The sequence below is a fragment of the Necator americanus genome, chromosome III (genome assembly GCF_031761385.1).
Source record: "Necator americanus strain Aroian chromosome III, whole genome shotgun sequence".
NCBI classification, from domain to species: domain Eukaryota; kingdom Metazoa; phylum Nematoda; class Chromadorea; order Rhabditida; family Ancylostomatidae; genus Necator; species Necator americanus.
The window spans coordinates 14,747,627-14,774,860 of NC_087373.1; the positions used below are offsets into that span (position 1 = coordinate 14,747,627).

Genomic DNA, 27,234 nt, shown 5'->3' on the forward strand with positions numbered 1-27,234 from the left:
TCCTTCTGTATACTCGGAAAAAACTGAATTATTTATGAAATGACCCAATGTTTCGTGAATAGAACTGAACTCCGAATTATGGGTTCTACTAATAAATATTTTTATACGTCACATCTTCTATGCTTTTCAACATAGTAGTACAATCATACTGTAGAGCTAGATTTGTTTAACATCAGCAATGACAATGCTTATATAAGAACAACCACTCTTTGCTATATTTTGTTTTACAAACGTAAAGCAAATGACGAGAGAATCAAAAATTTAAAAAAAAGCAACGGAAGTTATTGGAAAACAAGCGCGCAGACAACCTAAATGCCCGCGCTGCCATGTAGGGTAAAAAAAACCCGCTTTTACTGATATTTCCTACAATGATTCTAACCGTGCTACTATAGAAATTTCATTCAATAAAAATAGGTCACAGTTAACTTAGGTTCATGAATGTAAAGGTTGAAAATGAATTCGAAAAGTATATTTTTTGTCGCAGAGTTGGTCACTGTGTTGCGCCGTAGATCATGTAATTGGTCACAATTTTCCGGAAGACCGACCCTACTGGTACGGCGGAACTGAAAGCTCCCACTTCTCTCACGTTACACACCGCATTGAACGACTAGACCTCATTGCCCTATATAAGTGGGTTCCAACAATACCTATCATCACGCTTTACTCAAACATTAAGCATTTATGGTCCACGAACATATGTATCGCAGATCTCCAAATTGTCAAATCCCATTACACCAAAGGTTAACTGTCCAAAGGGACCATAGAATCTTTGGCAGCAACCACTCTTTTTGTCACGCTGAGCTGCCGAACACTAACGAAAAGAAAGTGGGAAGATAGGCGATAGCTTTGAGGAACCATTGTAACAGCCAGATGGAGGAGTTTGGATCAATCTTTGCACGATCGCAAAGAACGCAAACTCTGGATTGTAAGTGCTCATGTGCCTACAGAAACCGCTAAAGACAACAATAACGAGACATTTTATGGTGAACTCAATGCGTTGATGACTAAAATACCCAGCCAGCATGTGGCTATTTTCGGAATCGACGTACATGCGAAGAGGGGATTTGAACAACAGTACGATTTGTTAGGAAAACAGTATTATCCAGCGGAGCGCAAGTCAAATAACTGTCCGGTCAACTAACGTGAACAGACGGGCCTCGTCATCGTGTCCACGTTTAAGAGGAATCATCGACGGCACCAGCCTACACGGCAATAGTCAACCCCCTTAATGCCTGAAGAGCAACACAAGCTTAAAGACATCACCCCACGAATCCGAGGTGGTACGGATTTCAGGTGGAGTATTCGTATACGGGATCGTAGATTATGGAAAGAAGGGGTATGATTTCGTCCATTTCTTCCTAATTGCCGTAAAAAACGGCTCGGAAGATACGGCTTCGAGCGTTCCGGCGCGCTATTTTCTAGAAGGAGTTCGACTGGAGCGCGCCAGCCTTGTGCACGCGCAGCATCTTCAGGGCCGTTTTCTACGGTAGTTAGGAAGAAATGGAGGGGATCACCCCTCTCTCCATAATCTACGATCCCGTATACGAATACTCCACCTGAAATCCGTACCACCTCAGATTCGTGGGGTGATGCCTTTAACATAAGAGGAGGTTACAACACTGCAATCTATAAATGTCATACCTCGTCGAGACACAATTGGCAAACACAGTTATTTTTTTGCAAATAATTTTTAGTGAAATTTCTTTAGAAAGAGAAGACATCGGTAACCTACACATATCACCTCAGGGCAGAATAAGCCTTCTGTTACACTGCAAATTGTTTATTCTCATATAATAATTTGAATGTTGATGTAAGTTTGCGGCTTTTAGTAGGTTTCGCTCTATTATGTAGAAAAGCGGTTGGTTGGTTTTGATTTTAGATGAAAGGAATACTATAGAATGTTGAGGAATTTGATACAAATTTGAAAATGTCGCTATTTTTCGTGACCACGGTTGGCAGCCTGGGTTTTTTCATTTTCGTTATCTCTTATCTTTGTCGTTAATAGCCTGATATATAGTGTGACCATCATTTTTTTTTGGATGAAGCACATTTCCATCTCACTGGCTACCTAAATAGACAAAACTGTAGAATTTGGGGTGGGGAGAATCCGCGGAAGTTTACAGAAGGTCCGATGCATGCGCAGCGCGCAACTGGATTGTGATCTGGATTCTGACTAGTAGGAGTGATCGGCCCAGATTTCATACTTATGTATTTACACTTTTTTTCGAAGATTGCGATGGTGCTGGTGTCACGAGGAACGGCGATCGCACACAAAAGTATGCTTACTGACTTGTTGTGGCTTTATTGAGTGAGAAATCCCCTCATCGATGCATCATCCTTTTGCGTGTCAATCAAGAGTGGCCGGTCAAGTCCTGCGATTTGATCCCATGTTATTTCTTCTTGTAGGGGTTTGTCGAGTCAAGAGTTTAGGCACACAAGCCAAAAAATATAGTTGGGTCAAGACGACATGAAGCATGAACAGTTGAGTAAGCGGTTGCGCTCGAAAGCAGTGCAGTGGAGACAGCGGTTGAAGTGGAGGTGGGACCATGGCGTACTGCACTGCAGAGATGAGTGGCCAAGCGAGGATCCTCACACGATTCCAACCGCTGCGCTCCACCGCGCCGCTTCGAGCGCAGTCACTTACGCAACCGTTTGCGTTTCATGTCGTTTTGACCTAACTGTGCCTCACAAGTGAAAGAAATCATGAGAGTCATAAATGAAATCGGGTCAACTGACTATGAGTGTTTCATGTCGAACTTCAAGAATCCCACAACTCATTGCCATGTCGTCTTGGGTGGTTTTATGGCTGGTATCACATTTCATACTTGAATAGCATACGGAATGAAATGTATGCGTGTTTTAACATTCTTAATTCCGCCTTCCATGCACACCTTTTGGAATGGGCATGTTAGGATGGATGAGCATTTGAGTTTGGCCGTTGTGCTGCACCAGTCCTAAGAATGGAGGCACTTTTAGAGGAAATCACAATGAATCATTAAATTCAGACACGTTAGTTGTGCTTTTCGAAGTCCTTCTGCACTCCCAATGGAAGTGACGGCATTGAATGCCTTCGCAGGTTGAGTTCATTGTATGAAAAGAAAAATGGGTTATTTATGCACAGACAATCACTAAGGTATAGTAGTGTCAAAACGACATGCGTAAGCAGCTGCGTTCGAAGCGGTGCGACGAAGAAGGCGGTTGGAATCGAGATGGGACCGTCGCGAAATGCAGCGGTGAATGGTGCGAGTAAAGGTCCGCCGTGGATTCTAACCGCGCCGCTGAGGTAACTGCACCGTGCTTCGTGCCGTCGTGACCTTACTATATTTCGTGATTTCGCGTAGTTGACACATATAAGTTTTGATCAGAATTCTGTTGGAAGTGCACTGTTGTTTTCATCATTTGTTTGTGGCGTTCTGAGTATCAATAAAGAATTTGAATCTCATGGAAGCCTGTTTATCCCAGGGCGCTCTATTTATCGCGCCTGGGACGTTGCAACTGATTTCGTAGGACAGAAAAACGCGGCCTTCCATGCTGTTTTTCTACGATTAGAGGAAAATGAGCCAAGCTCATTTTTGTGAGCTGCCATCCGAACTCTTCGGTAACTTTAAGTCACTTGTATAAATGGCGGTAAGGTAATATGTACATGGAATCACGAGACTTGGGAGAACCTCATCCAATACGACACTAACTTTTATCCTGTAATTCACTAATACATAGATTTCTAAGCGAACATCGGAGTGATGTTGATCCCACTCATTTCTATGCGTACAACAACAGCAACCACCGAGAGATTCCGGTTGTTCTTCCACGACACTCGATTGTTATTGGAGCAGATTAACCCCGCATAACCCGATTGCGCTCCACGGCAAGTACGTCTGAACTTCTGACGAAATTCCGAAATTTCTTTGTTTTTTTCTTTACGAATCAGCGGTTGCTTACAGTCTGTGCTTAGTTCCGATCACTTCAATGCCTTACATAATCTGTTAAGCTCACTCCACGACGAAATAGAGTTTTTATGAGTGCGGAAGTGTTGATTCCCCTGCCCTCAGTATTCCGTTATGACGTAATTTGTTCACTGTTTAGCTTATCGTGTACTTGTCGGAGATGTTCTTCATACGAATGAAATATGTTACAGATCTCTTATTTCCTTAATATTTCTGTGCTGATTAATGGTATGATAGTCCTCAGTCGTACAGGTTTACCAGCAAAGCGATGTGCTACACTTATTCTTAACCATGTAAGCTACAAACGTTACTTGCTGTGGATTTACCTTGGCCTTTTTTATTTTGATCAGTCTTCATTTACTTCCAGATAGCACCTCTTTCTATATGTTCATCAAATATCCAGCTGAGGCGCACAGCTCCCGAACGAAGAAGGATATCATTAGAATGTGATTGGCTTCTCTTTTTCGCAGCATTGATTCCGTATTTACTTCTGTTTTCAGGCTCTAGTAGACGTTGTTTACATTCTAGTCGGCCATCTAGTAAAGAAGATTACTACAAAACATTGGGTGTTAAAAAAGATGCTTCCGCTAAAGAGATCAAAAAGGCCTATTTCCAAGTCAGCAGACTTTCCACAGATTTTCCAATGACCGTATACACGTTTTATATGTCAAGCAAAAGTGTTTTAGTTAGCTAAAAAGTACCATCCTGACGTGAATAAAAGCAAGGAAGCTCAGGAAAAGTTCCAAGAGATCTCCGAGGCATACGAGGTTACTGATCTATTGTATGGATTTATTTCTTTCTCTACTTTTGGCTGGATGTACGGCAATGACCCTTTTTTAAAATCAGATAGAGTTTAGGTTTTAAGTGACGACAATAAGAGGCAAGAATACGACACTTTCGGTTCAAGCACGTCACGTGCTGGAGGTGCAGGAGGACCAGGTGGCGAGTGGCAGTATAAAGGAACCGTCGATGTCAATGAGATATTTCGTCGTGCTTTTGGTTTTGGCAGGGTGAGCAATAGCTTATTCCTATGATATTTAGCTTTTGGTTCCTGTTAGTCACCTCTTCTATTAACCATTTGTTTATTTATACAGGTTATTTATCCTCTGTGTTGATCGACTTTTTATTATCCATTTCGTCCCTTCTGTTTCTTAATAATAAACTTGTAGTTGTAGCAGCGTTTTCTTTTTTCATACCAGAGCATATTTGAAGGATGGTGGATTCAACTGGGATTCGTTTGCCGACTCTCAATTTGGTCATTCTCATGCACAAGAAATGGTTATGGACATCTCTTTCGAAGAGGCAGTACGAGGTATAGTATTTTCATAGGATTTAGTGTAGTTCCAAAGGTGACTCTACCGCGCTTCTGTTTCTGGAAACGGACAACTAATTTAGTCGGTGCCCCTAAATCTAAGCATTAGTCTTAGAGGATCTATGACATGAAGGCTAGAGCTACAGCTACTAAGTAAAAAAGGGATAGAACTTCCAGAAATAAGAGCGCCATTGAGCGCGTCGCCACCTAACTACATTTTCGATTGTTATATGAGGATTACCCCAACTTATGAGTGGTCTGCCATATTTAGGTACTCAGAAGAACATCTATGTCAACGTAGTCGAAGATTGCCTACGATGCAAAGGCACACAAGTTGAGCCGGGCTACAAGAAGGTGCACAAGGACTTTCCTTTCTGAAACTTTTTTAACCTCCCTTCACCGTCTTCGAGTTGAAAATCACTCTGAACATTTTGCAAAAGTGAGAGAAAAAACAAGGGACTATGATGCAGAGATTTCGCAGTTTCTCTCGGATGCGAAAATTAATTAGGAATAGAACTTAGATTGCTGTTTCTGCGTTGTAGTTGCTGAAATTTCTTGATTGAAGGAATTTAGCCAACGTGGTTGCCTGTACAACGTTCTGCAGCGTCTGTCTCAACCTTCTTATTTCTGTCTTCTTATTTCCTTACAGCAAGATGCATGCACACTTTTCAGTTTTTCTGCAACTGACATAGTAGTAAGAGATAGTCTAAACTTGTCTCTTTAATTGTTAAAGAATAAAAAAATCTATTTGTTCTACATCACTTCCTTTTTCAAGCTTCGCATTTTATAGGTTTCTTGTCCATACTGCAACGGCACAGGAATGATCTCACAGCGGCTTCAAGGAGGGTTTTTCTATCAAGCATCCTGCAATCGTTGTGGTGGTTCAGGGCACTATAACAAGGTAACTTTATTGTACATAGGATGTTTTTTCTTGACACGTTCTGGGGTTGTATATACCTCCATTCAACTAACTTCAAGAATCCTTGCCAAGAATGCGAGGGTCATGGTCAAAGTGTCCAGCGGAGGCAGGTTTCATTCAATGTTCCTGCAGGCACGAATGACAAGGATCGCGTGCGTTTCCAGGTCGGAAAGGTATGATAGTAAAATCTGGTTGTATTTTCTGATATCAAGACTCTCCATGGTGATAAACAGCTGTAGTTCTGAGATAATAAGATATTTGCAAAAAAAAAAAAGACATAATTAGTTTAAGTAGAGGACGTTTCATTCTGTTCTATCATCACTTTAATTCTAATATTATTTCAGAACCAAATATATATGATGTTCAATGTTGCTCCCTCGCTTAAATTCCGTCGCGATAAAGATGACATTCACTGTGATGTCGAGATCAACATTGCCCAGGCTGTTCTAGGAGGCACTGTCAAAGTTCCAGGTATAATGGAAGATACTTACGTGCATATACCACCAGGCACTAACAGTCATACAAAAATGAGGTAAGACTTTCACCTTTTTGCGCTTGAAAGATTAGGCTACATCAGTCCTAAACTTGCATTCCTGTTTTCTAGGTTGTCTGGAAAAGGAGTGAAACGGTTGCATGCTGTTGGATACGGTGACCAGTACATCCACATCAAGGTTGTTGTTCCTAGGTGGGACGTTTCCATTAACTACACTATTTGATCTTGCTTTACTTCGGAGTATCGGAGTACTGTTTTGAAGCGTAATCAAATAATGACTTCCAGCCATCTAAGTGCAGAGCAGCGCGCGCTGATGTTAGCCTGGGCTGCTACTGAAAAACCTAAAAGTGGGACGGTGAAGGGGCTCGATGAGTATAGTGAGTTTTTTTCTTGAGCTCTATGGATCACTGTCTTTCTCATTTGTTGTACCTAATGGGTTTTGTTTTGTATTAAAAATTGGGCGCCCTTCGTATGCGTTATAGTAGACATTTCTTGCCAAAAATATATTTTGTTGGGTTGGAGCTGCGAAACTAAGTTCTGTTGAAGTCTCATGATATCTGGTCTTTCCCAAAACAGTATCATGAAAATGTTATAATTTGAATTATTCACCAAGAAAAACAACTTGGAAAGATCAATGGAACGAAAATTTCCTGTCAACACTTCTGAAAACTTGCTTAATGTGGTAGTTTCTTTACTAGTTGATGGCAACGGTGTCCAACACTTGGTACTCACTTTTTTGGACTTTTTAGATTTCGATACCGGAGGAAGTCGATGAGAAATACTCGATTCGTAGTTTTCTTTCTTGAACCTGCAGTACCCTTTCAGCCCTAAGTTCTAGAGCTGCTGGACAACAGTACCTGTTTGATCAGATAGAAGTCTGTATTGAACAGTAACGCAAAGATAAAGAAATACACGGTTCTATGATAACAGCAAAAGAGCCGCGTCTAATTATCAAAAGCTGTTTGCTATACTTATCTCTTTAAATTGATATCTCTTCTAGATCTTATTGAAATTACCTCACTGCGTTTAAGGTGCGAGGTCATCTTCTGAGCATAGACAACAAAAACAGGAATCGAAAACTCAGAATAGTGAAGAAGATCAGTCACCAACGGGTGAGTCTCACGCTCAACGATCTGTAGACGGAAATACGAGCACAGGTTTCTTGGGCAAGCTGAAGCGATCGATATTCGGAAAGTAGGAGGTGTGCAAGAAGCTTGTGCCCATCACTCATACGTCCCAGATACATACTCATTTCTTGTTTTATTCAGGAACTCAAACTCACCATTCGAAGGACTCCAGTGAAGAACGGCATTCAAAGAAACATTCTGCTTCTTCGTAACTTTAAACTGCTCATATTTTCATGCTGAACCGTGTACGGTGTCCTGGTCACCTACGTGATCACTCATTGTGTTTCTTGTTACAGATGATGTTGTTATTGTTAGGTCATCCATAGGAAATTCTTGATATTATATAGTGACATCATAGTGTTTCGTTATCCATTTCAGCTGGAGTTGAAACGCAATGAAAATTGATTACTCGTAATTGTTGAATACATGTATTCATTGAAATAGTTCTGCTCCTTGTGATACTCTCTTTTAATGAGACGGTGTGGTAACTAGGAAAGAAGTTGTTCAGAGCTTGCTTTTACTTTGTGGGTGGGATGGATATACCTTCTACTTCTCTTTCTAATCTAGAGGAAGAGGCAGACGAGAACACCACCCCTGTATATACTGATCTGGTTTGTGTTTATGCTCTTCTGACCTTCAGCTTTGGGACGATTTGCCGCAATATTGTCTTCTAGATCTTAGATCCACTTCTAGGTATCTTCTTCAAGTGATCAGTTCCTCGGATATGAAGAAGTGGATGATCCTTATCCAGAACTTCTTGGTTTCGTCGAGGCTCAGATTGAGTTCTGTGATCAGTTTCTCGTAAGAATTAGTGAGGCGCGAAAGCGACTGGCCGAGAAAAAGGTTTTTTAATGGTTTCTTCGAATTGTTTTAGTTTCGGTATTTTCTTTCATTCAACTTGTTCGTAGTTTTCACTTGTTTAATATGTGAATTGCATAGACTGACAACTAATGCAACCAATAATTCATAGTAGTGTTGCAGTTCACTCTTCTATATTCCCATTCTTTTCTTCGCTGTTAGTTTCTTTCTAACGCCATCTACATCGCAGCTGTGCAAAAACGGATTTAAATGTAGAATAAATGTTCATAAAAAAATAACAGCGTAAGCTAGGAAAAAAATCTGAAAAAGAAAACAATTCCAAGTTTAGTGAAACAATCATAGATTAGGGCATCTGTTATTCGTATTTCTGCTTTTTTTTCATCAGTTAGGCGTTTCTGTAGACAACTATGAACCAAATCCGTTCAGAAAAGGTGATCCAAATACTTCATTCATGTTTCTTTTTTAGACTCTTCTCGAAAAAAAAGCGGAACAAGAACGACAAAGTGGGGCCTTGGCAAAAGCTAAGGTTCCCGTTATCCAATATCTTCCTCCATATTTCAAAGACGAGAACATGATGGTAAGATAGATATACTTATCTTCCTTGCTTCTTTCCACAGATTTTTGCTATGCACAAGACCGTGACAATTTCCTCTGTTCTAGTGCCCACCGCAAAATGAAGAGGCGAAGCACAAGCTGCAGTTTACCACATTTGACCCTCTTATTAAAGAGGATAAAAAGTGTAGGCAATGCATACAGTTCTTTTAATGTTGCTGCTGATATTTTTCTGCTCGAGTCAGTTATTCGTAGATTTTTATTTAGGGTCACCTCAAGAACTTCGCACGTTGCGTGAAGCCGTCAGGGAATCTGTAATCCATGCTAATATCCAGAAGTTTATTGATAAGTTAGTCATCACCTGTAATTGGCTTCCTTTCCTGGGGTCTCTAGAAAACATCCTGTCCTATCAGGAAGGATGTATTACGTTCGAAAATACAACGAGCTGGTGTCGACACTACACCGGAAGAGGTACAAGGATGGAAAGATGAGCTAGAAGCAATTAATCGCAAAATTCAACATTATCGGAATGGAATGACGGACTCTCAGCAACTGGACGTAGATTATTCTTGCGTGGATTGGCTCAAGATCTCTACTATCGAGGTATGCAAAATAGGTGATAGATGGTCCTCTCATTGTCATGCGTGATCAATCGCTGTCCATTCTAAGAAAAAATTAGTTCAAAGGAAGTCGTTCTGCCGCTACTCTTCGTTACAAATGGCTAAACGAGCAGTGTCCGAGGTGGAACAGTGGCCCTTGGACAAAAGGGGAGTTGGAAAAGTTGAAAGAGTATCGTGAAGATGTATGTTTTACGAATTTTCTGGCATCTTTCGCTTTGGTCAGCTTCTTGGTTATAACAGTTTGACCTGGTGTTTTAAATTACTCTTCTTTTTGAGCCTTTATTTACATCATGGGCAGCGCTTGCAAAGAAGCTAGGAACACAGAGATCTCCATATCAATGTTTTGAAAGATATCGAAGTGATATGTATAGAAGAAACAAGTGAGTATTGTTCCTGCTATGCACCGATTACTTGTGATGTGACATGATTTTTGTTTTGAAGAGATTGGACTAAAGAAGAAGATGAACGTCTGATTGCGCTGGTTAAAGTTATGACAGTAAATGGGAACGTGCAATGGGACAAAGGTAAGATTTCTGATAGACTCATTCATTGTTGGCCATGTTGAAATTTCGAAGAAGATAGCGTTCCATGCATATTTCTAGTCACATTTTATATGCCCGGTCGCCATCGTCAGCAAGTTCGTGCAAGGTACCAACGAACTTTAGATGAGACCGTTCGCCATGGTCGGTGGACGGACCACGAAGATTTGGTTAGTAAAGGCATCCGTAGTTGTATACTCGCTTATTTCGTTAACATTTGAGTAGTGTTGTGCCAATTCAAGCTATTGATGTCAGCAGTGGCTCGGTTTGGTGCTAAAGATTGGGCCAAAGTTGCAAGAGCGGTTGTTGGAAGATCTGATGGACAGTGTAGAGAACGGTTTGTAAACCCTCATTTCTATCTTTGTTTTCTTCTGTAATTTGCTTTGTTACAGTTGGTGCAATGTGCTTGATAGATGTACAGAAACCGGTGATTGGACGCCAGAAGAGGATGAGAGGCTACTACTTGGTGTCCACGCTTTTGGTCGAGGTTCGACTTTATTAGAACATTTTTATGCTGCTCTTTTTCCCCTGATATACATCCTTATTTTTACTGAGGTGAAACGAAATCGCTAGATCGTGATTGTATCTCAATCATGTCAATTTGTTACAACTCTGGGGAGGCCGAGGAATCGTTCTTTTCCGAGATCTCTCGCATAAGCTTCTGTTTCTGGTGCGCAGCAGAGAATAGTAAGGCGTTTAATTCATTCGACTAATAGTAACGATTGAAAACATTCTGACGAATGTACATTTGTGGAAAGCATAGACACTACTACACTGCACTAAACAATACTACTGTCTTGAACCAGGAAATATAGCGACATCATTGACTCGAGAGAAGAGTGAAAGAAGATATAGTGAGGCAGAAATGGCACGGCTCTTTACGCCGCAGTAAATGAGTTGTTATTCGTTCCCGCATTCAAATCACTAGCGCAGTTGATGAGGTGAATGCTTAATCTACAATCCGCTAAGGTATGGTGTTTCTTGTCTTGGAGTATGTTGATGTCCGTTGAAAACGACCTAATTCCTTATTCTATCTCCAGCCTGAACGTCCGGCTAAAGCCGGTCTTCAGGCTTTTTTGGTGTTCGCTTCGCTCGCCCTCACCGATCAATAACAAATAACAATAGCGACATTTTTTGTAAGATTAGAATTGCTTTTTTCTATCAACGCTTTCTTCAATTTTTTTACCCGAAAATTCAAGCATAGGTGAAGGATTTTATGGTTTTTCCCTAAACGTTCAGTTCTATATTTGGAGACCAATCAAACTTGATTTTACATCTATGTTCCTCTCAAACCTCGACAATTTGGAAACATCATTTGAAGTATGAGTTTCCTTCGTTCTCAACTATTAGCAAAGAACGATGTGCTAACATGAAATGACGTGAATATCACTATCGCAGTGATCAAAATAACGTTCTACGTCAGATCGCGTAAACTACTACTGGCTGCTACTATGTATGTTGGCTACTATGTATAGCATTTAAGCAGCCGCTCGCACTTCTGTTTCCTCTTTTTGAAAAAAAAGGATGTTAGCAGCGTTAGGGAGACATGCTGGGAGATAGATATGTGAAGGAACCATAGAAACCCATTCTACTGAGTTGGGGCTCCCGCGCACCAATCCGGCGCAACGAGAACCGTCTCTCCTCACTCTATATAACATTCTGGCTCCGGGGCACGAATTCGACGCCGTAGAACCGGTCTCACCCAATTTTACCGCGCTGAGGTTCTGGCGCACCAAACCGACGCCATGGTATCCGTCTCCCTCTCTTTTTGGAATTTCTTGACTGAGAAACACACATTCACAGACGCACACACGTGACAGAATAAGCCTGTTATTATACAGCATGATAGTTTGCAAATTTGGGAGTATACATTCACATAAAAGTTTATTTACCCTCACTAACATATGAGAGAAACTAACTTCCCTATCAAAGCTAACATACATATCTAAATATTTTTGGAAAACGGTGAAAAGGTAGAGTGCCCGCCTATCAGGTGCAAGGCGATGGTTCGGCACCTCACCGGTGCAGAGTTTTGCATCATTATGGAGTATTTTCGTGACGCACAGACAAACATAGCATGAAGCGTGATGATTCACCACCGAAGACACCGGGAGTCTTCAGCTGCTTTGTACTACTCATTTATTCAATAATTGTGGTATCATGCCTTTTTACCTTTTAGGTAAATGGGTCAAAATAGCTGCATTGTTGCCGAGACACAATTCTGGAAGTGTGAGACGACGTTACCAGCAACTGTTGTCTACTAAAATGAGGGTAAGCGTGCTAGTGTATGATTTTACATGTCAGAGCTCAGAGGCGTGAGTGTAGGAAAGCTCAGAACCGCAAAGGAACTCAACATTTCTCCAGAACTCCTATTTCAAGCTTTTAGTAGCCAGGTTTCATGTACGAAAGCATAGAATTGAAACCGAGAAAAACAGTTGTCTCTTTTTCTCTTGTTCTCGAAAAACAGTACATCTACAGTAGCTCTAGTGCTGCAAGCCAACATTTTACCGACTTCTTTCTCATTATATCTGAGGTCTCCAAGACGAAGGCTTGTTAGTTTTTTTTCTCTCCTTGCGAGCATGTAGAACTAAAATGATGAGTTAGTTGCTTTCTACAACTAAGATTTATTCAAAATCTACAACTTCTTTTCTAATCGTATTCGGACTATTTACTGTAGAAATCTTTGAAACATTTAGGTTTCGGTAAGTCTATAACATCGAAGTAAGCTGCAGCAATGTTACTATCCAGCGCTCACCTGGAAATTGGTTTTGGACAATTCTTGCAGTTGACGTATTCTTGGAATTTTGTATAAATGAAGAATAAAATTGGGAAAAACATTCGCGTTAAACTAATAGAAAATTAATAATTTGCTAGGCCCTATGTGTACATGCAGTTTGGGGCGAATTAGACCAGCTACTGTTCGTCTGTCTTAATTATTGTTGTTAGGAAATGTTATTTACCATTCTCTACTTGTGTTTCTTTCCTTTTCATAAAGACCTTTGTTTTTATCAGATGTGTCTTGCTAGACTTAGTGGACGTTCGATGAACGACTGCATGTCCGCTTCTTGTTCTGCTGTGGCCAAAGCTAAGCGAGACGTGGTAAGATCGGTATTGCACTGTTCAGTCGGCTCAACATATTGTTAAGTAACATATATTAATTGTAGCTACGACAACAACTTACCGATAATTCTCTGATAGGTGAATGCTACCGAGCAGCCAAAGAACAGGCCCAAAATTTCCCCAGCAGAAGAATACAAAGAGAGGTCGGTTTTCGTTTGTTAGTAATGTATGGTTTTCCACTTACATGTTGTATTTTACTGTGTTTTTCAGAGAAATTCCTTGAACCTTCTGACAGCTGAAGAAAAGGCAATCATCGAGAAGGGTATTGAGGTGAGTTTATAAAGTCTCTAGCTATAAATACTTTCGGACATAGTCTCATTTTAGGAAATTGCTGAGAAGTTTAGAAATGGAGAAAAGACACCGGACATTGGAGAAATCATCAAGAAAATTGATCTTTCAGAAAGGTAGTCTTAAATGGATGTTGAAAACGCATTTAAGATTGTTTTAGTATAATATAGAACAGAATGTAAAGCATACTCTGGCAATCCTACTAACAACTAGACAGAACTCTTATGACCTCAATATGGTGACTTTTTAATGCGAGTAGAACGCTCAAAAAGGATTGATCTCATTATTTGATCGCGAGAGCACTTATAATTTCGAGGGCCTTTAATCTCGGATGCAGTAGAGAGAATTAAGCAAGCTCCAGTGAGCGAAAACTTTGGCGGAATGGCTCGCAGCAACTACGAAGTCAAGTAACACAATAATTACATAGTTAAGTTAAGTGTAATTCACGTTCAAATTCGTTTTTTTTTGGATATCAAGCGCAGCCAACTCTGCGGAAACAGTACTGTTTTTATTCTGATGAGCTAGCAAATGCTACTCTGGCGGTTAATAGAACTATTTCATGTGTTATAAAGGGTGAGCTTCACTTGAAATTTGGAGAGACTTTTGAAGTCTGCTTTCTCCTTCAACATTTGTCCAAATTTTGGTTTCTGCTTGTGTTGTTACGTCGTTCTACCCTGTAATTAAAAATAACAAAATGTGTATTCTAAGTTTGCTGACTACATTAGTGGATGGCAAAATCGAAATTGCATGTTTATGATTCTTTATGCTTTGTTAACAGTAGAACAACTAATCTGTTAACTAAAGGCTAGAATTTCATGTTTCCGAACATAAACGGGGTGAGAATTAATCATTATGGGAATTACTATTTGTGGATTATTCTTGGTGCATTTCACTCATATTGGTGTTTGTAAAGAGCTATTTAAATTGAAGCAGTTTTTTTTTTAAATTGTAAGCAAAGATGAAATTGAAGGATCCATCCGCTTTCCCCTTTGATAGTAAAAATTCTCATATTTATTTTTAAAGAGAAATCGTCTCTATGATGGAAGCCGCTAGGCGTAGAAGCCATTTTCGTAGAGCGAAACTAGTCCAACGTCTACCAAATGTGAGTTTCATAAGTAGTGTTGGATATTATCGCCGGTGTGTCGAGTTTTCTTTTTCAACTGATTTTAATTCAGGGAGTAAAGAAAATCAAGAAAAATATGCATTTGCTTCCTGATTCTATCATGGAACGAACGGTGTTTAGGCCTGATGAAACTGAGGTAACGACTGCAGGGAATTTTTTGTTTCTCTGCTTGCTAGTTAATTTTTAATAATTTCTAGTCCTAGTTTTTGCTTTTAACCCTTTGACGACAGCGCGGCTCGACGGTGAGCCGCGCTGTTTTGGTCGCGTGGGACAATGCGGTGAGACAATGCGTTCAACGTTGAGCCGCTCGGTTTCCAACAGTTATTTTCCTTGATTTCCCAATTTTTTAAAAGTCTTTTGTACTAAATCAGTTTATTATCTTCGAATAACATCTAACACAACTTGGGCATGGAAAAAGGTTCCTATCTTTTGAAAACAAGATACAAATTCAAGCGTTAACTACAATCACACTTGTTGTGCATTGTTTAGAAACATCCAATGCAAAATTGGCTTTTCATTCTCTACAAATAATCCAATAAAGTTTTTGATCTCAGCGACACATGTACCATTAAATTTAGGATCCCTTTCCTCGCTCTACTGACCCGTTTCTTCGACAATTACTGACAACATTTCATTGTCCAAATATAGCTCGTAAAAATCGATTGGTTTGTGACAGCTACGTGACTGACCATGTGGACCAAATTGTTGAGAAAATTTCTAGACATATGAGTTTCTGCGCCGCATAAACATTCGTCTGTTCGCTCTGACTATCTGGCACCGAAAATCTCTCATTACTTCTCGAATCAGACTCCTCATTCGCAAGCAGCATTAACACATCATTGAAGATAGAACCATTTTCTTTAGTTTCTTCATCAGTTTCATCGAGTAGTCTTTTAAAACTATTCTCCAAATCTTCTAACTCAAATTCGTCCATGTTTTGCTGCTAAAACTCGATTAACTGTATGTAAAAAGAATGGAAGGGAATAAAAAAGTCTTACAACAACTCGATTAACAACAAATACAAGATAAATTATGTAGAAACGCAAAAATTCCTATGCAGGAAAAAAGTGGTAACTCTGGGACAACGCGGCTCAACATTGAGCGGCAGTTGTACAGTGTCCTTATACGTGTCTGTCCCACGTGCCAGACACGCAAAAAAGTGCACTGTCGTCATTGGGTTAAAAACCCACTAATTTTTTTCTGTATTCTATCCGTTAAGTCGCTCGCTGTTACATACATAGCATTTTTTGCTATTGAGGAAAAAGTTTCACATTGTTTTGTAATTTGTCTTGGTAAATGAGTTCTGTTTTAGGAAGAACGGATCATGTGTATGACGGAAGCTTTATGCCAGGCCGTGCGTAAGTATGATCTTCATGAGTGGGGCAACAAATTCGTTGAGAGTCGTGATAGCCCGGAGAATGCAGTTTCAAGTTTTATTACTAATGTAAAGGATCTAGCGTTTTTGTTGTGATGAGCTTATTGTGAGGACATTTACTTTGTTCAGATGTTAAGCTGCAGATGTGAGGAGGTGGCAATTAGTTTAAGGGAATGCACGAATATTCCAACGGATGCGACACTACCACCTACGTTCACTTCGACCTCCGCTTATCACGTCTTTGAAGTGGGAATAGTTAAGTTCTTATTTGTTGCTGCTGTAGCGGATGTTTTTAGCGAGTTCGGCCATCGTTAACGTCCAGAGCCTCAATATACTTCTATCCCAGCAATGTCAATGCTACTGATATTACGTCGGTTACTGATGGTGACATAATTCGTAAATATTCGGTAAGGCTTAGTCATAATTACAATTAATTTTGACTAAAATCACTGAAAATTAATTTTATTTAATTGAAATTTTTAATTTAAATTAACTAAAAATTAATTATTAATCAATTAAATTCAATTAATTAAATAATTTCAATTTCATACACGGAGAATGTTACTGAAAATGTACTTGAGGTATATGACCGTCTCCATATACAGCTACATCCAGATGTACTCGGTGATCCTCATTATCTCAAGCTTAAGGTAAGTGCTGTTATTATTGCAACATCCATTAAGAGTTGTCGTATTCCACTTACTACAGGCGCAAGTACGCAGTATATTGTTTGAACCAACGCTATTGGGTATGGCAATTGAACCGGTGGATGTTGAACAGCAACGGATTAAGGTCAGCGTATCAGTTTGACCTGAACAACTACGTTTACCCTGATGTTGTCCTCATTTTTAGACTCAAATGGAGCTTACACAGATGGAGCTTGATGAACAAGATTATTCGGCAGATGCTGCAATTGTAATTTATTACTCTTCTCAATTCTCTTTTCAGACTTTTAAGGAAAGCGAACAAAAATGAGTTTAGATGGACGATGCTGTTGCTGGTGATATCGAAGTTACCACTGAAAACTGTGAGCCGCTTGATTATGATGATGCGATTGACGACGCCCTGAATCATACCATTGACACAGTTAGTTATTTTCTATACTCATCAAAGGATGTGTAGTGTGGTGTATGTAAGTTAATTACCCATTACCATTACCCACCCGAAACCCGTGCCAGATTCGTGCCTTTAAGCAGGATTTAAGCAGTGGCGGGTGTTGTGTAGCGGTTAGAGGTGCCTGCAGAATCGACCGGAGGTTCGAATCCGCCCTTGTGCTCACCAAGCCTATCATCCCTCCGGAGTCGATAAATTGATACCAGACTTATCTGTGAGGGTAAAAACACTGAGTTGACACATCGGCGAAATTTGGAAAGTTCAGGTTGTCGACAAGGTTTGTTACCAAAGCGCAAAGAAGAAGCGTGGTCGACCAAGAAAAGATGATGTGTTATCAGCATGGGAGAAGCTTGTGGGAAGAAAAAGAGAAAGTCTACCGCGCTCAGCGAAAAGCACTGCAACATCTGTCCTGAATCAGATTAACTCAAGTGATGATGATTTGTCTCTTTGCACATCCGATAGTGATTTGGAAGTATTGCCAGCTCAGGTGGATCACATTATATCCTATTCCCGCAGTAATTCGAACACATTAGTAAAATCTCGTTTAGAAAGATGCTAACGTCGAGGAAAGTGCTTTTAGCGACGAGAATGTGGTGGCGGACGTTTTGTGCTGTGTACGTTTCCTTTTTGAGTCGATGGTATACCTGCTAGATATACAGAAGTATAGTAGCTCTCGAAAAAAGCAAAAAAAAAAGGCGTTTCATCAGTGCCGCTTTAAGATTGCTAACACATTGTTCATAAAGCCATTGATGATATACTAGTTGAGTAAGAGTTGCGGTGAAAGATTTTTTGACTTGTATTTTGACGTTTACATCCTTGTTAGAGTTCTTTAGAATAAAATAATGTCCTGTGTAACCAAATCCAAGTGCTGTCATTTTTCTGGGTTTTGCCTCCACATTTTTGATACACTGCAATCGAACTGTTTTTCGAGGCGACAGAAGTGAAAGTCAATTTAATTTTTGTCATTTTTAATGGTTTTTAGACTAGAAATGCTTGATTTTAGGCTTTTGAAGTAGAATTTTATAACCGTTCCGCGTGCTGAAGAATCTTCGAAAATTTCACAATTTATTGAAATCATTTTCTGATCTATGTGGAATTTCTCTTAAAGATTGACTAGGCAGTGTTGTCGTGAGTGCACGCATCTTTAATATAAGAATTCAGATAGTGGAAAAAGTTTCTCAAACGCTAGATCCACCAAAGCGGAAGCGAGGAAGGCCAAGGAAGTCGGATGTTCAAAGGAATGAGCAGGAAACAAAATATACACTGCGACCAAAGAGATCGAGAAGATCTTAGGGATCTATTTGAAGAGCATGTCTATTATCCCCGTTGCTTTGTACTGCGTCATTAACTAACTGTTTACGTTTACGAGTAAAGCACTATCTCGGGTCAACTATTTGAATGTTCTGTAGAGAATATTGTTTTTGATTGCCATTTTTAAATCTTGCACATTTTATCCACTTTTTTCACTATTCCGTCTTTTCAATACTCACATCTTCATTTAGCCATGAGTGTTGTTAAGGTTATCTTTATCAGAAGTGAAATTTTTGCAACTAATCCGATGTATTTGTTTGATCCGAGCCAGCTCGAAAGAATACCTTACGAGATGTACCTCCGCGTTCTAATCGCACAATTTTCCAGCCAAATTTGGGGCGATGTTAACGTTCAGTGATAATAAGGCCGGCATGTCTGGCCTGGATAAGGAACGCATAACTAGGATTATCGAATCCAACACGAGCGAGAACTTCTCAAATTTTTCCAAGAAGCAGCAGCAAAGGATAGATGAGAAGACGGCTGTAATAAAGAAACGTTTGGAGGCGGCTACACCAGCCGAGTGGGCTCGAGCTGAAAAAGAGGTGCAAAGCCTACGACAAACTAGTTCCATTCTTTTTCATTTTATGTTGTTGAGAAGGCATCATTCCATGTAGATGCAGAGTACACGACTAGTTGCCATTAGTAATTCCTCTCTTCCCTGTGCTATCATGGAACTGCTCCAGGCTCTATACCGCGAGTTCCAGACAACATAAGTTCATTTCCCTTTTTCCGGCTGTATTTTTGCCACATAGGGATTTGGGAACAAACTCTCTGCTTTTTCTATTCTCGAAGTTTTATCCGCTGCACTGCGTTGCCACCTCTCGTTGAATTAACTTATTTGAACTAGTAATGTATCATAAGAAATGGCGCTAGACGCGAAACTCTAACACAAAAGTTCGTACTTTTCATTCATGCTATTTTGTGGGTTTCAAGAGTTAGAGCAGAAATAATTGTGATGAATGAAAATTAGGCAAACAACAGATAAATGGGCTTTTCCTATAGGTTAGGAGTTGTAGTAAGGAGGGAGGTTATGGTTAAATGGAGATCAATTGCTGGAGTGGGACAGGATTTTATTGTTTATATATTATTGGGGAACAAAACTGAACCTCTACTTTCTGGTAGTTTGCATGCTAGGTTTTCAGATGGGACCTTTGTTAGCCTGATGCTTAGGCTTCTTCGTCCTCTTCAGATACCTAAATACGGGTTGATCTGTTTAGGCCTCTGAAGACGGCGAAAAATCCGGAATGTCAGGCTAATAAAGGTTCCATGTATAAACCGCGTAGGCTTAGTAATAGAAAACATAGACAGAAGTATAACGAGGTGCGAAAACACGAGACTTCTTTTCGATGCCCACAACTTGTATGACTTCATAAATTCATACGCAAAACGCTTTGCAAAATTAATAAGTTCTTACCAACTACAATTTTGAGTACACTCTTCACACCAGAAATCTGCATGTCTACAGATGGATGAAATGGTAGCAAAACTGGAGTGTACTCGTGATCTGCAACGTGACTGCGTTCACATTGATATGGATGCATATTTTGCTGCTGTAGAAATGCGCGATGATCCTCGACTTCGCACTGTTCCCATGGCTGTTGGATCTATGGCTATGCTGGTAAGTGTGGCGCTGCGCCAATTGACACCTTGTCTGACTTTTGCAAAAGCTTTTTTTGCAAACGTTATAGAATTTCTATTTATACTTGAATGTTATAACAGTTTAGAGCACCTCGAACTACATCGCCCGCCGGTTTGGGGTGAGGGCAGCTATGCCTGGATTTATCGCGAAAAAGCTCTGTCCTCAACTGGAGATTGTAGACGTAAATTTCAGAAAGTACAAGCAAGAAAGTGCAGTAAGAGACTCAGCTTTAATTTAAATTCTATTCAGTTGTATGGGTTTCTTCCTTCTACTGACCATTTAGTCCTCTTAAAGGCATCACCCCACGAATCCGAGATGGTACGGATTTCAGGTGGAGTATTCGTATACGGGATCGTAGATTATGGAGAGAAGGGTGACTCCGTCCATTTTTCCTAATTGCCATAAAAACGGCCCAGAAGATACAGCTTCGAGCGTTCCGGTGCGCTATTTCCTACAACGAGTTCGATTGGAGTGCGTCAGCCTTGTGCACGCGCTGCATCTTCCGGACGGTTTTTTATGGCAATTAGGAAGAAATGGACAGAATCACTCCCCTCTCCATAATCTGCTATCCCGTATAAGAATACTCCACCTTAAATCCGTACCGCCTCAGATTCTTGCGGTGATGCATTTAATTTAAATGATACAGATTTTACTTCAACTAGAAGGACTTATTTTCCTCCTCACGATCTCTGTTTTCTAGATTTTCGAGGCTATATTCGCAGAGTATGATGAAGATTTATCGATGGGTTCTTTGGATGAAGCCTATCTTGACCTCACTGCTTACGTAGCAGCCAGATCAGAACCAAGTTCATTGACTTCTATTTCCATTTGCTTTGTCTGCAAAGGCAAATGCCGTCGTCAACTCTTTGTGTTTAGGAACATTTACTCGGCGTCAGTATGGCGGCGAATGTATCTGCCGATTGCCTCTTATTGTGGAGGAAGTGGCTTCTACTTCGTCGGTGGAGATGTGCAAAAATTGTGGAAAAGAGCGGAAAGTTTATGAAGATGATGTGGAATTTGGGACGAGCCGAGCAGAAGTTTGTTTTGTGCTTTGGAATTGCTTTCCGCAGTGCTGGCTGTATTGCCAGCCCAGTAATCCAAAGCCTCTCAACATTCATTGTGTTGTTCACATTGTGTTGTTACTGGCACCATAGATTTTGGCTCTAATCTATTCAACAGAAACGATATAACCCCTTTAAATTGTCACAACCAATTACAGTAATTAATCGCACTTCATATTTGTATTCAAAGTGCCTTAAATTTTATGTTTTAAGTGAATTAAAAAAGAATTTTGTGGCTATGACAGGCCAAATGTTACATTAATTTTTCGTTGAATTCCCTAGAAAAAAAAGCAGTAAAAAGCAATTTTGGATCTAACTGATCAGAGAGATATTTTACATCTTATAGAACAGATCCCGGACAAATTTTTCAAAAAATTTAAAATTCAAAAAAAAATTCAAAAAATTCGTCCGGTATCTCTTCTATAAGATATAAAATATCTCTCTGATCAGTTAGATCTGAAACTGCGGTTATTATGATTGCAACTGCAGCCGTGATTGCAAATCTCCAGATGGAGTTTTCAGATTGTGCGAGAAATCCGCTTCCGAGTCGAGCAAGCCACTGGATTGACATGTAGTGCTGGTGCGAATCTGTTCCTTTCATTTTTTTCTTTCCGTAGCTGTTAGTCTTTCTGTTTAGGAATAGCACCATGTTTCAAGTTGGCTAAAATATGTTCCGACATGAACAAACCGAATGGACAATATGAGCTTGAGAACACATACGAATCCATAATGGCGTTCTTACATCCCTTACCGATCCGAAAGGTTTATTTCCACACATCTTTGCACTGTCGAGAAAAAAAAGCGAAGTTGGGCTTAATTCATTTGCAAGCATGCTCTCTCATACTTCGTGGAGTGTTGTTTGATATGTTGGAAGCAGTGGATTTGAATCTGGAGTTTGCAATTAATTATGAATTTACTACAAAAAATGGTTCCGTTTGAACAGTCTTTTTTGCAGGTGTCTGGAATAGGCAGGGTATCGGAAGCACTTCTACGTGCATGCGGTGTGCAGACAGTTGGTGATCTTATGGAGAGACGCGTTGCACTTAAATTTTCCTTCTCTCCTCTCTGTGTGGTATGAACATCCTCAAACTGATTTTTCAAGAATATGTCATAAATTTCTCAATAGGTAGTTTTTGGTTTAAATTAGGTTGCTTTTTTTTTCAAAAATGGACCAACAATTAATTAAGATCCTCTTAAACTGCCTTTATCCACAGAAAGATGATTTTGTATTTTTTCTTCGGGTCAACGCGGAAATTCGCATTGGATTCACTCTTTTTTTAAATGTATCATTTGTTGCTTTGATTAGGTTTTTCAGAACAGTTTGTTTTAGATCTCATTTATTATATTTCGTAGCGTTCATAAATCAACACAACTATTAAGGAATCGTTTATGCGCATAGCTCTTGGTCTACCCGGTCGACCATCTGCATCAGATCCGCATCGAAAAAGTATCTCGGTCGAACGTACTTTCACGCCAACATCAGATCGTGATGTTCTCCTAGAAGTGATGGAAGAAGTTTGTAGCAACCTTCTTAAACATATGCCTAAGGCAGGAATTGCAGGTTAGAAAATTTCTTTTCTGTCTTCTTTTTTGCTCGTCTTTTTTCGCCCTCGTTTTTCCTTCAAACGGCATTAATTTATTATTTTTGAAGTTTTCTATTCTCACTTCCATGTTCTCCGTTTTCAATTCCGTATTTGACTTGTTTCTTCATTGGAATATTTTGAGCTCAAAATTGAAGAAGATATTGGGTATCGTAGAAGATAGAAAGTACAATATAAAAAATCTGCAACAACTTGTCCCTCCAAAGTTCAACTTCTAGAGAAGCACTCCATCACTTAATAATCTAATGCAAAAAAATCTTTGTTAACTCTCACTCCACTTCTAAGCTAAATTATTTTGTGAAAGAACGCAGTACATTTTGTATCAAAAGGAGAAAGTCACTGGCGTATCAATCCAGTTGGGATGCGCCACCGCGTTCTACTGCACTTCGTAATTGTTGAGGTTTTTGGAACGCGTGTTGGCTTATACAATTACTTGCGGGGGCCAGCCGATTACCAAGTCAATGTTTTTATCCTCGCAGACAAGTCTGGCACGAATTTATCAGCCCCGGAGGGAAGAAATGTCCGGTGGCACTAAGACGGTTTCGAACCCTCGATCCTGTGGGTGATGCCTTTAACTTGCTTGATTTAATCAACGGGCAGTTGTTATTGGCTGATGGGGCTCTTGCCTGCATCTTATCCGGAGCGTATCTTCCTTGAACATAGCTCTTCCCTAATATTCTACAGCGAGGCTCACACAGAATCCCACTAATCGTCATTGTCCATGGCTCGGAAGACTCGTTATCTCGCATGAACTGCATGTTGAAACCGAGTGACTCGAGCACCTCAGGTGGACAATGTCCGAAAGTTTAGCGGTGAGGCTACAGCGTAACTCTAACCGACTACGCCACACCCACCCCGCATTTTATATTAACTTTGAAAAAGTAATTGTCAGATATCGATATGAATTTTCAATTACATTGATTTCCAATTTACTTACACTCAAGTTCTTCTATTTTGAATCGCTGCGGTCAAACGCAAATTATTCACTTATTTTTATTGTATTCATCCACTAGAAACTCACGTATGTGGAAAAGAAGGCCGTTTTGTTATTCCTCCATAGGATCTTCTACTACAAAAACTTGTGGAGGTGGTCTTTCTTGGCTGATGTGCGGCCAATGAGTTTCTTCTTTGTTGTTGATGTAGTGGAACCCAGACGTATGATATCACAATTGTTCTACATGAGATATTGTTATAGACAACCCTCACTTCAGTGATGAGTAGAAAACACTTTCATTTCCAAGTTGCTCCAGATTAAGTAGTTCAAGAAGTCAAAATCTTGCTATTTTGAAGGGCATAATCCTTTGCTCCAGAATTGAACTAAAACTGGTAACAACGATGGAAGACTGAATTAACAACATGACCTTCATTAAAAAGAAACCCGTGAGTTATCTGGAATAAGCTCTTAATAGGAGAAAAAACTATCACAATGTGTCCCAAAGATCTGCGTTCATACCTAAAAGTTATTCGTAATGAAAAAGCTTTTGTTAGCCGTTACTGTAGCGTTCTAAAAATATTGATTTTCCCAATACCTATTTGAGGTGGGCGATGTGTGACACTGAAATTGAAGCTGTCATCATTCGACGTTCTTACTCGTTCTATCAGTCCGGGCCGATTAGTATCCACACGTGAAGGTGAGAGGTTCTTTTTTTTGTTAAGTGGTTTCCCTTAATAATGGTCTTATTCGAAAAAAAAAACCGTAAAGATATAGATAAAAGATAGGTGACCGTAAAGACACAGGCTTTTCTACTCTTTTTTTTGCGACAAACTGACAAATTCAATTCTTGAGCTAAGGGTCGATTTCTTTTTTTTAGACGAGCATGTGCACGAGCATTCTCTGTTAACTCTTCTATGACACTTATGTTATGGCAGGAAATTGCTTTTGGTTGTTTTCCGTTTGCAATTCTATTGTTGCGCTCAAGTGAAAAGTTGAAAACTCCTCCTAAATTTTTCTCTGAATGAAACGTGTTCACTTGCCGCAGTATAGAGATTACACAAGCGAACAGGAGAATTTGTTCTGTTACCTAAAATCGCATTGCAATCGCATCGCAACATAATCATTCTTCATACTCATTTAGGATTAGGTTTGATTATGTAGAGAGCAGTTGTGACCTCTTCTCTCTCACTAATTCACTAAACTGTTTTGACTGCAGTTTCTATAAAATATAATATATAATAATATAATATATATTATATATAAAAAGAATTTCGTCTCCGCGAAAGAATGTTTACAAGTTCTTTAGAAAAATTGAGAACGTGCGGTGCAAGGTTATCCGAGGAATCACTCTCTTGGGTAAACGGAACATTTTAGAATTATTGTTATTTATTTATTACTAATTATTGTTCACTGGGCACTACCTTTTTTTCAGATATATTGTCCGTTGCTCGAGAGGCCCTCGACCGAGAATTACCTAACGAGATTCGACTATTGGGGATACGTTTGAGTAATTTACAGTTCACCTATGATCGACCTGCAGATACCCCTGTCTCGGTGAGTAATGCGTATTTCATCCTTCATAGATAAACAACAACGAGATGGCACGTCCCTCTTGCGCCACATTCACATTTCTCACTTATACTCATCAAGGGACGTAATCCGTCACTTTCAGATTTTGGATTTCTGGAAAAAGCGACAAGAAATTGATGTGGCTGCTAACGAGGATAACGAAGCGAACTCTGAATCTGCATCCGATTTATCCAACATAGTTCTGTGTCCAATTTGCAATGTTCCTCTGAAGAATGATGATCGAGTGGTGAATCAGCATCTGGACGAATGTCTAAACAGTGCTGTCCTTGTGGACAGTCCCCGACCTAACGAAGTAGTTAAACCTACAAGAAAAAGGAAGGGAACTATCGAAACCTACTTTGCGAAGAAGGATCGTAAGTGATTCTCTAAATTTCAATACTTTTATGATCCTTTTCATGATCTGCTCGTTTACATATGTATGTATGTCTTCAACCTTTTACTAGAAACTTTTACATTTAGTTTAAAAAATCTCTGTTTGTTTTCAACTTTCTTTTTAGCTAGGAGAAGGTCAAGATCTCGCTTTATGTTTGTCGCCTGTAGCTGTTTTTTTTAAGTTCTATATCTCACTTTACTATGGTGATTTGGTTTATGATGAATGACGGGTTTCTAATAAAGCTATAATTATTGTATTTGTGACAAACCTTGTCATTCCTAAATCATATTTTACATTCACTTGAATCATTATACTTCCCTGAACGACTTTTTTTCTCTTTTAATTTGATTCGGGCCTATGAAATGCTATTTTTACTCGCACAGTTTAAAAAATTTTATCTTTCAATGAGGGATGCTCAAAAGCCTCCTCATCTAGATTTTCATTTCTCCCATTCCTTGGAAGAGTTTTCCGATAGTTTTCGACGGGAATCTCAAGGTGATGGGGAAACAGCCAAATCCGCTTTGCTCTGTTCGGACTATATCCAGTGGCACGAATATGTGCTTTGATGTCTCCGAATTTACGATAAAAACCAAAGAAAACTGAATTGACTAGAAGAGGAGGCCTACAGTGATCAACATGAAAACTGTCGGAATCCTGAGTGGAACAGATCGTATGTTAGTTTAAGATTAATCTTAATTTGTGCTAGGTGTTCCAAAATCAACGAAATCGCTACTTTGACATCTCCAATAAGTTCTTTTTCCGTTCTGGTCTGTTTAGAATATCACATAGTGAAACAAAAGGAAGAAAATAATTTAAATACAGTGAAGGAGTGTCCGTAAAAGATCGGCAAGTAGCAGAAATGGGAGCTCAAACTGGTAACTGTTATGTATACGAGCACAGCATCTATTCTCTCTCGTCCATATGCTTTCGATACAACAAAACAAATCACAAATAGAATAGCATTCATAACAAATAACAAAATAAGTTTGTTAATATTTGAAAAGCGGAAACGTATTCATCGCAAAGATGTGAAAGCGATAATAAAGACTAGGAATTGTTTTGAGACTCACTCCTCTTCTGTCCTTTCTATGCACTTAGAACAAAACCGTGCTGAGTTCATCGTTTTTATCTTATTTTTTCGTTTATAACAATAGTTAGATACCTCTCTCTGAAGAATTGTCTAAGAGAAAGAATGAAAATATTTTTATCCAATACGGCTGGAACTTTGGAGGTGAGCATCCATGGCTAATTCAAATATAGCCAAAAATTCTCATATTTAGCACAAGTATATATCTATTTTACTAATTTCATTATGGTGTATATTTCAGTGTATTTTTTCATGGATTTGTTTTTGTTTTTATTTATTATTTTTGTTTTTCAT

The 27,234-nt window shown here is 39.5% G+C and overlaps 3 protein-coding genes across 6 annotated transcripts; all 3 read left to right on the top strand.

Moving 5' to 3' along the window:
• Nucleotides 1-4,015: 4,015 nt before the first annotated feature.
• Nucleotides 4,016-8,007, top strand: RB195_009610 (uncharacterized protein; the record flags this gene model as incomplete). 3 transcript variants are annotated; one of them, XM_064190235.1, is made up of 16 exons in its annotated part: nucleotides 4,016-4,063; nucleotides 4,136-4,237; nucleotides 4,312-4,390; nucleotides 4,445-4,560; nucleotides 4,631-4,711; nucleotides 4,802-4,954; nucleotides 5,157-5,256; nucleotides 5,528-5,610; nucleotides 6,047-6,157; nucleotides 6,235-6,348; nucleotides 6,520-6,707; nucleotides 6,780-6,860; nucleotides 6,954-7,045; nucleotides 7,700-7,780; nucleotides 7,846-7,869; nucleotides 7,937-8,007. In XM_064190235.1, the coding sequence occupies 16 exons, from the start codon at nucleotides 4,016-4,018 to the stop codon at nucleotides 8,005-8,007; spliced, it is 1,524 nt and encodes a 507-aa protein (XP_064047816.1). The 3 variants fall into 3 exon arrangements, with proteins under 3 accessions (XP_064047816.1, XP_064047817.1, XP_064047818.1); XM_064190234.1 differs by lacking the exon at nucleotides 7,846-7,869; XM_064190233.1 differs by lacking the exons at nucleotides 4,016-4,063; nucleotides 7,846-7,869 and having other exon boundaries at nucleotides 4,175-4,237.
• Nucleotides 8,008-8,328: 321 nt separating this feature from the next.
• RB195_009611 (uncharacterized protein) lies at nucleotides 8,329-18,637 on the top strand (the record flags this gene model as incomplete). The annotated part of the gene is made up of 29 exons (XM_064190236.1): nucleotides 8,329-8,406; nucleotides 8,489-8,638; nucleotides 9,081-9,191; nucleotides 9,275-9,353; nucleotides 9,434-9,515; nucleotides 9,580-9,769; nucleotides 9,846-9,968; nucleotides 10,063-10,166; nucleotides 10,228-10,310; nucleotides 10,389-10,495; nucleotides 10,568-10,662; nucleotides 10,718-10,812; nucleotides 12,505-12,596; nucleotides 13,338-13,424; nucleotides 13,490-13,588; nucleotides 13,656-13,715; nucleotides 13,770-13,849; nucleotides 14,757-14,835; nucleotides 14,909-14,992; nucleotides 16,169-16,300; nucleotides 16,361-16,477; nucleotides 16,528-16,638; nucleotides 16,813-16,881; nucleotides 16,940-17,023; nucleotides 17,084-17,146; nucleotides 17,213-17,317; nucleotides 17,610-17,831; nucleotides 17,893-17,958; nucleotides 18,506-18,637. 29 exons carry the CDS (start codon nucleotides 8,329-8,331, stop codon nucleotides 18,635-18,637), a joined length of 2,979 nt encoding a protein of 992 aa, XP_064047819.1.
• Nucleotides 18,638-19,026: 389 nt separating this feature from the next.
• RB195_009612 (uncharacterized protein) lies at nucleotides 19,027-25,841 on the top strand (the record flags this gene model as incomplete). 2 transcript variants are annotated; one of them, XM_064190237.1, is made up of 12 exons in its annotated part: nucleotides 19,027-19,197; nucleotides 20,121-20,273; nucleotides 20,380-20,508; nucleotides 20,995-21,100; nucleotides 21,171-21,331; nucleotides 21,878-21,935; nucleotides 21,993-22,117; nucleotides 22,311-22,427; nucleotides 22,736-22,916; nucleotides 24,495-24,587; nucleotides 25,323-25,444; nucleotides 25,563-25,841. In XM_064190237.1, 12 exons carry the CDS (start codon nucleotides 19,027-19,029, stop codon nucleotides 25,839-25,841), a joined length of 1,695 nt encoding a protein of 564 aa, XP_064047820.1. The 2 variants fall into 2 exon arrangements, with proteins under 2 accessions (XP_064047820.1, XP_064047821.1); XM_064190238.1 differs by having other exon boundaries at nucleotides 20,380-20,475.
• Between the last annotated feature and the right edge of the window lie 1,393 nt (nucleotides 25,842-27,234).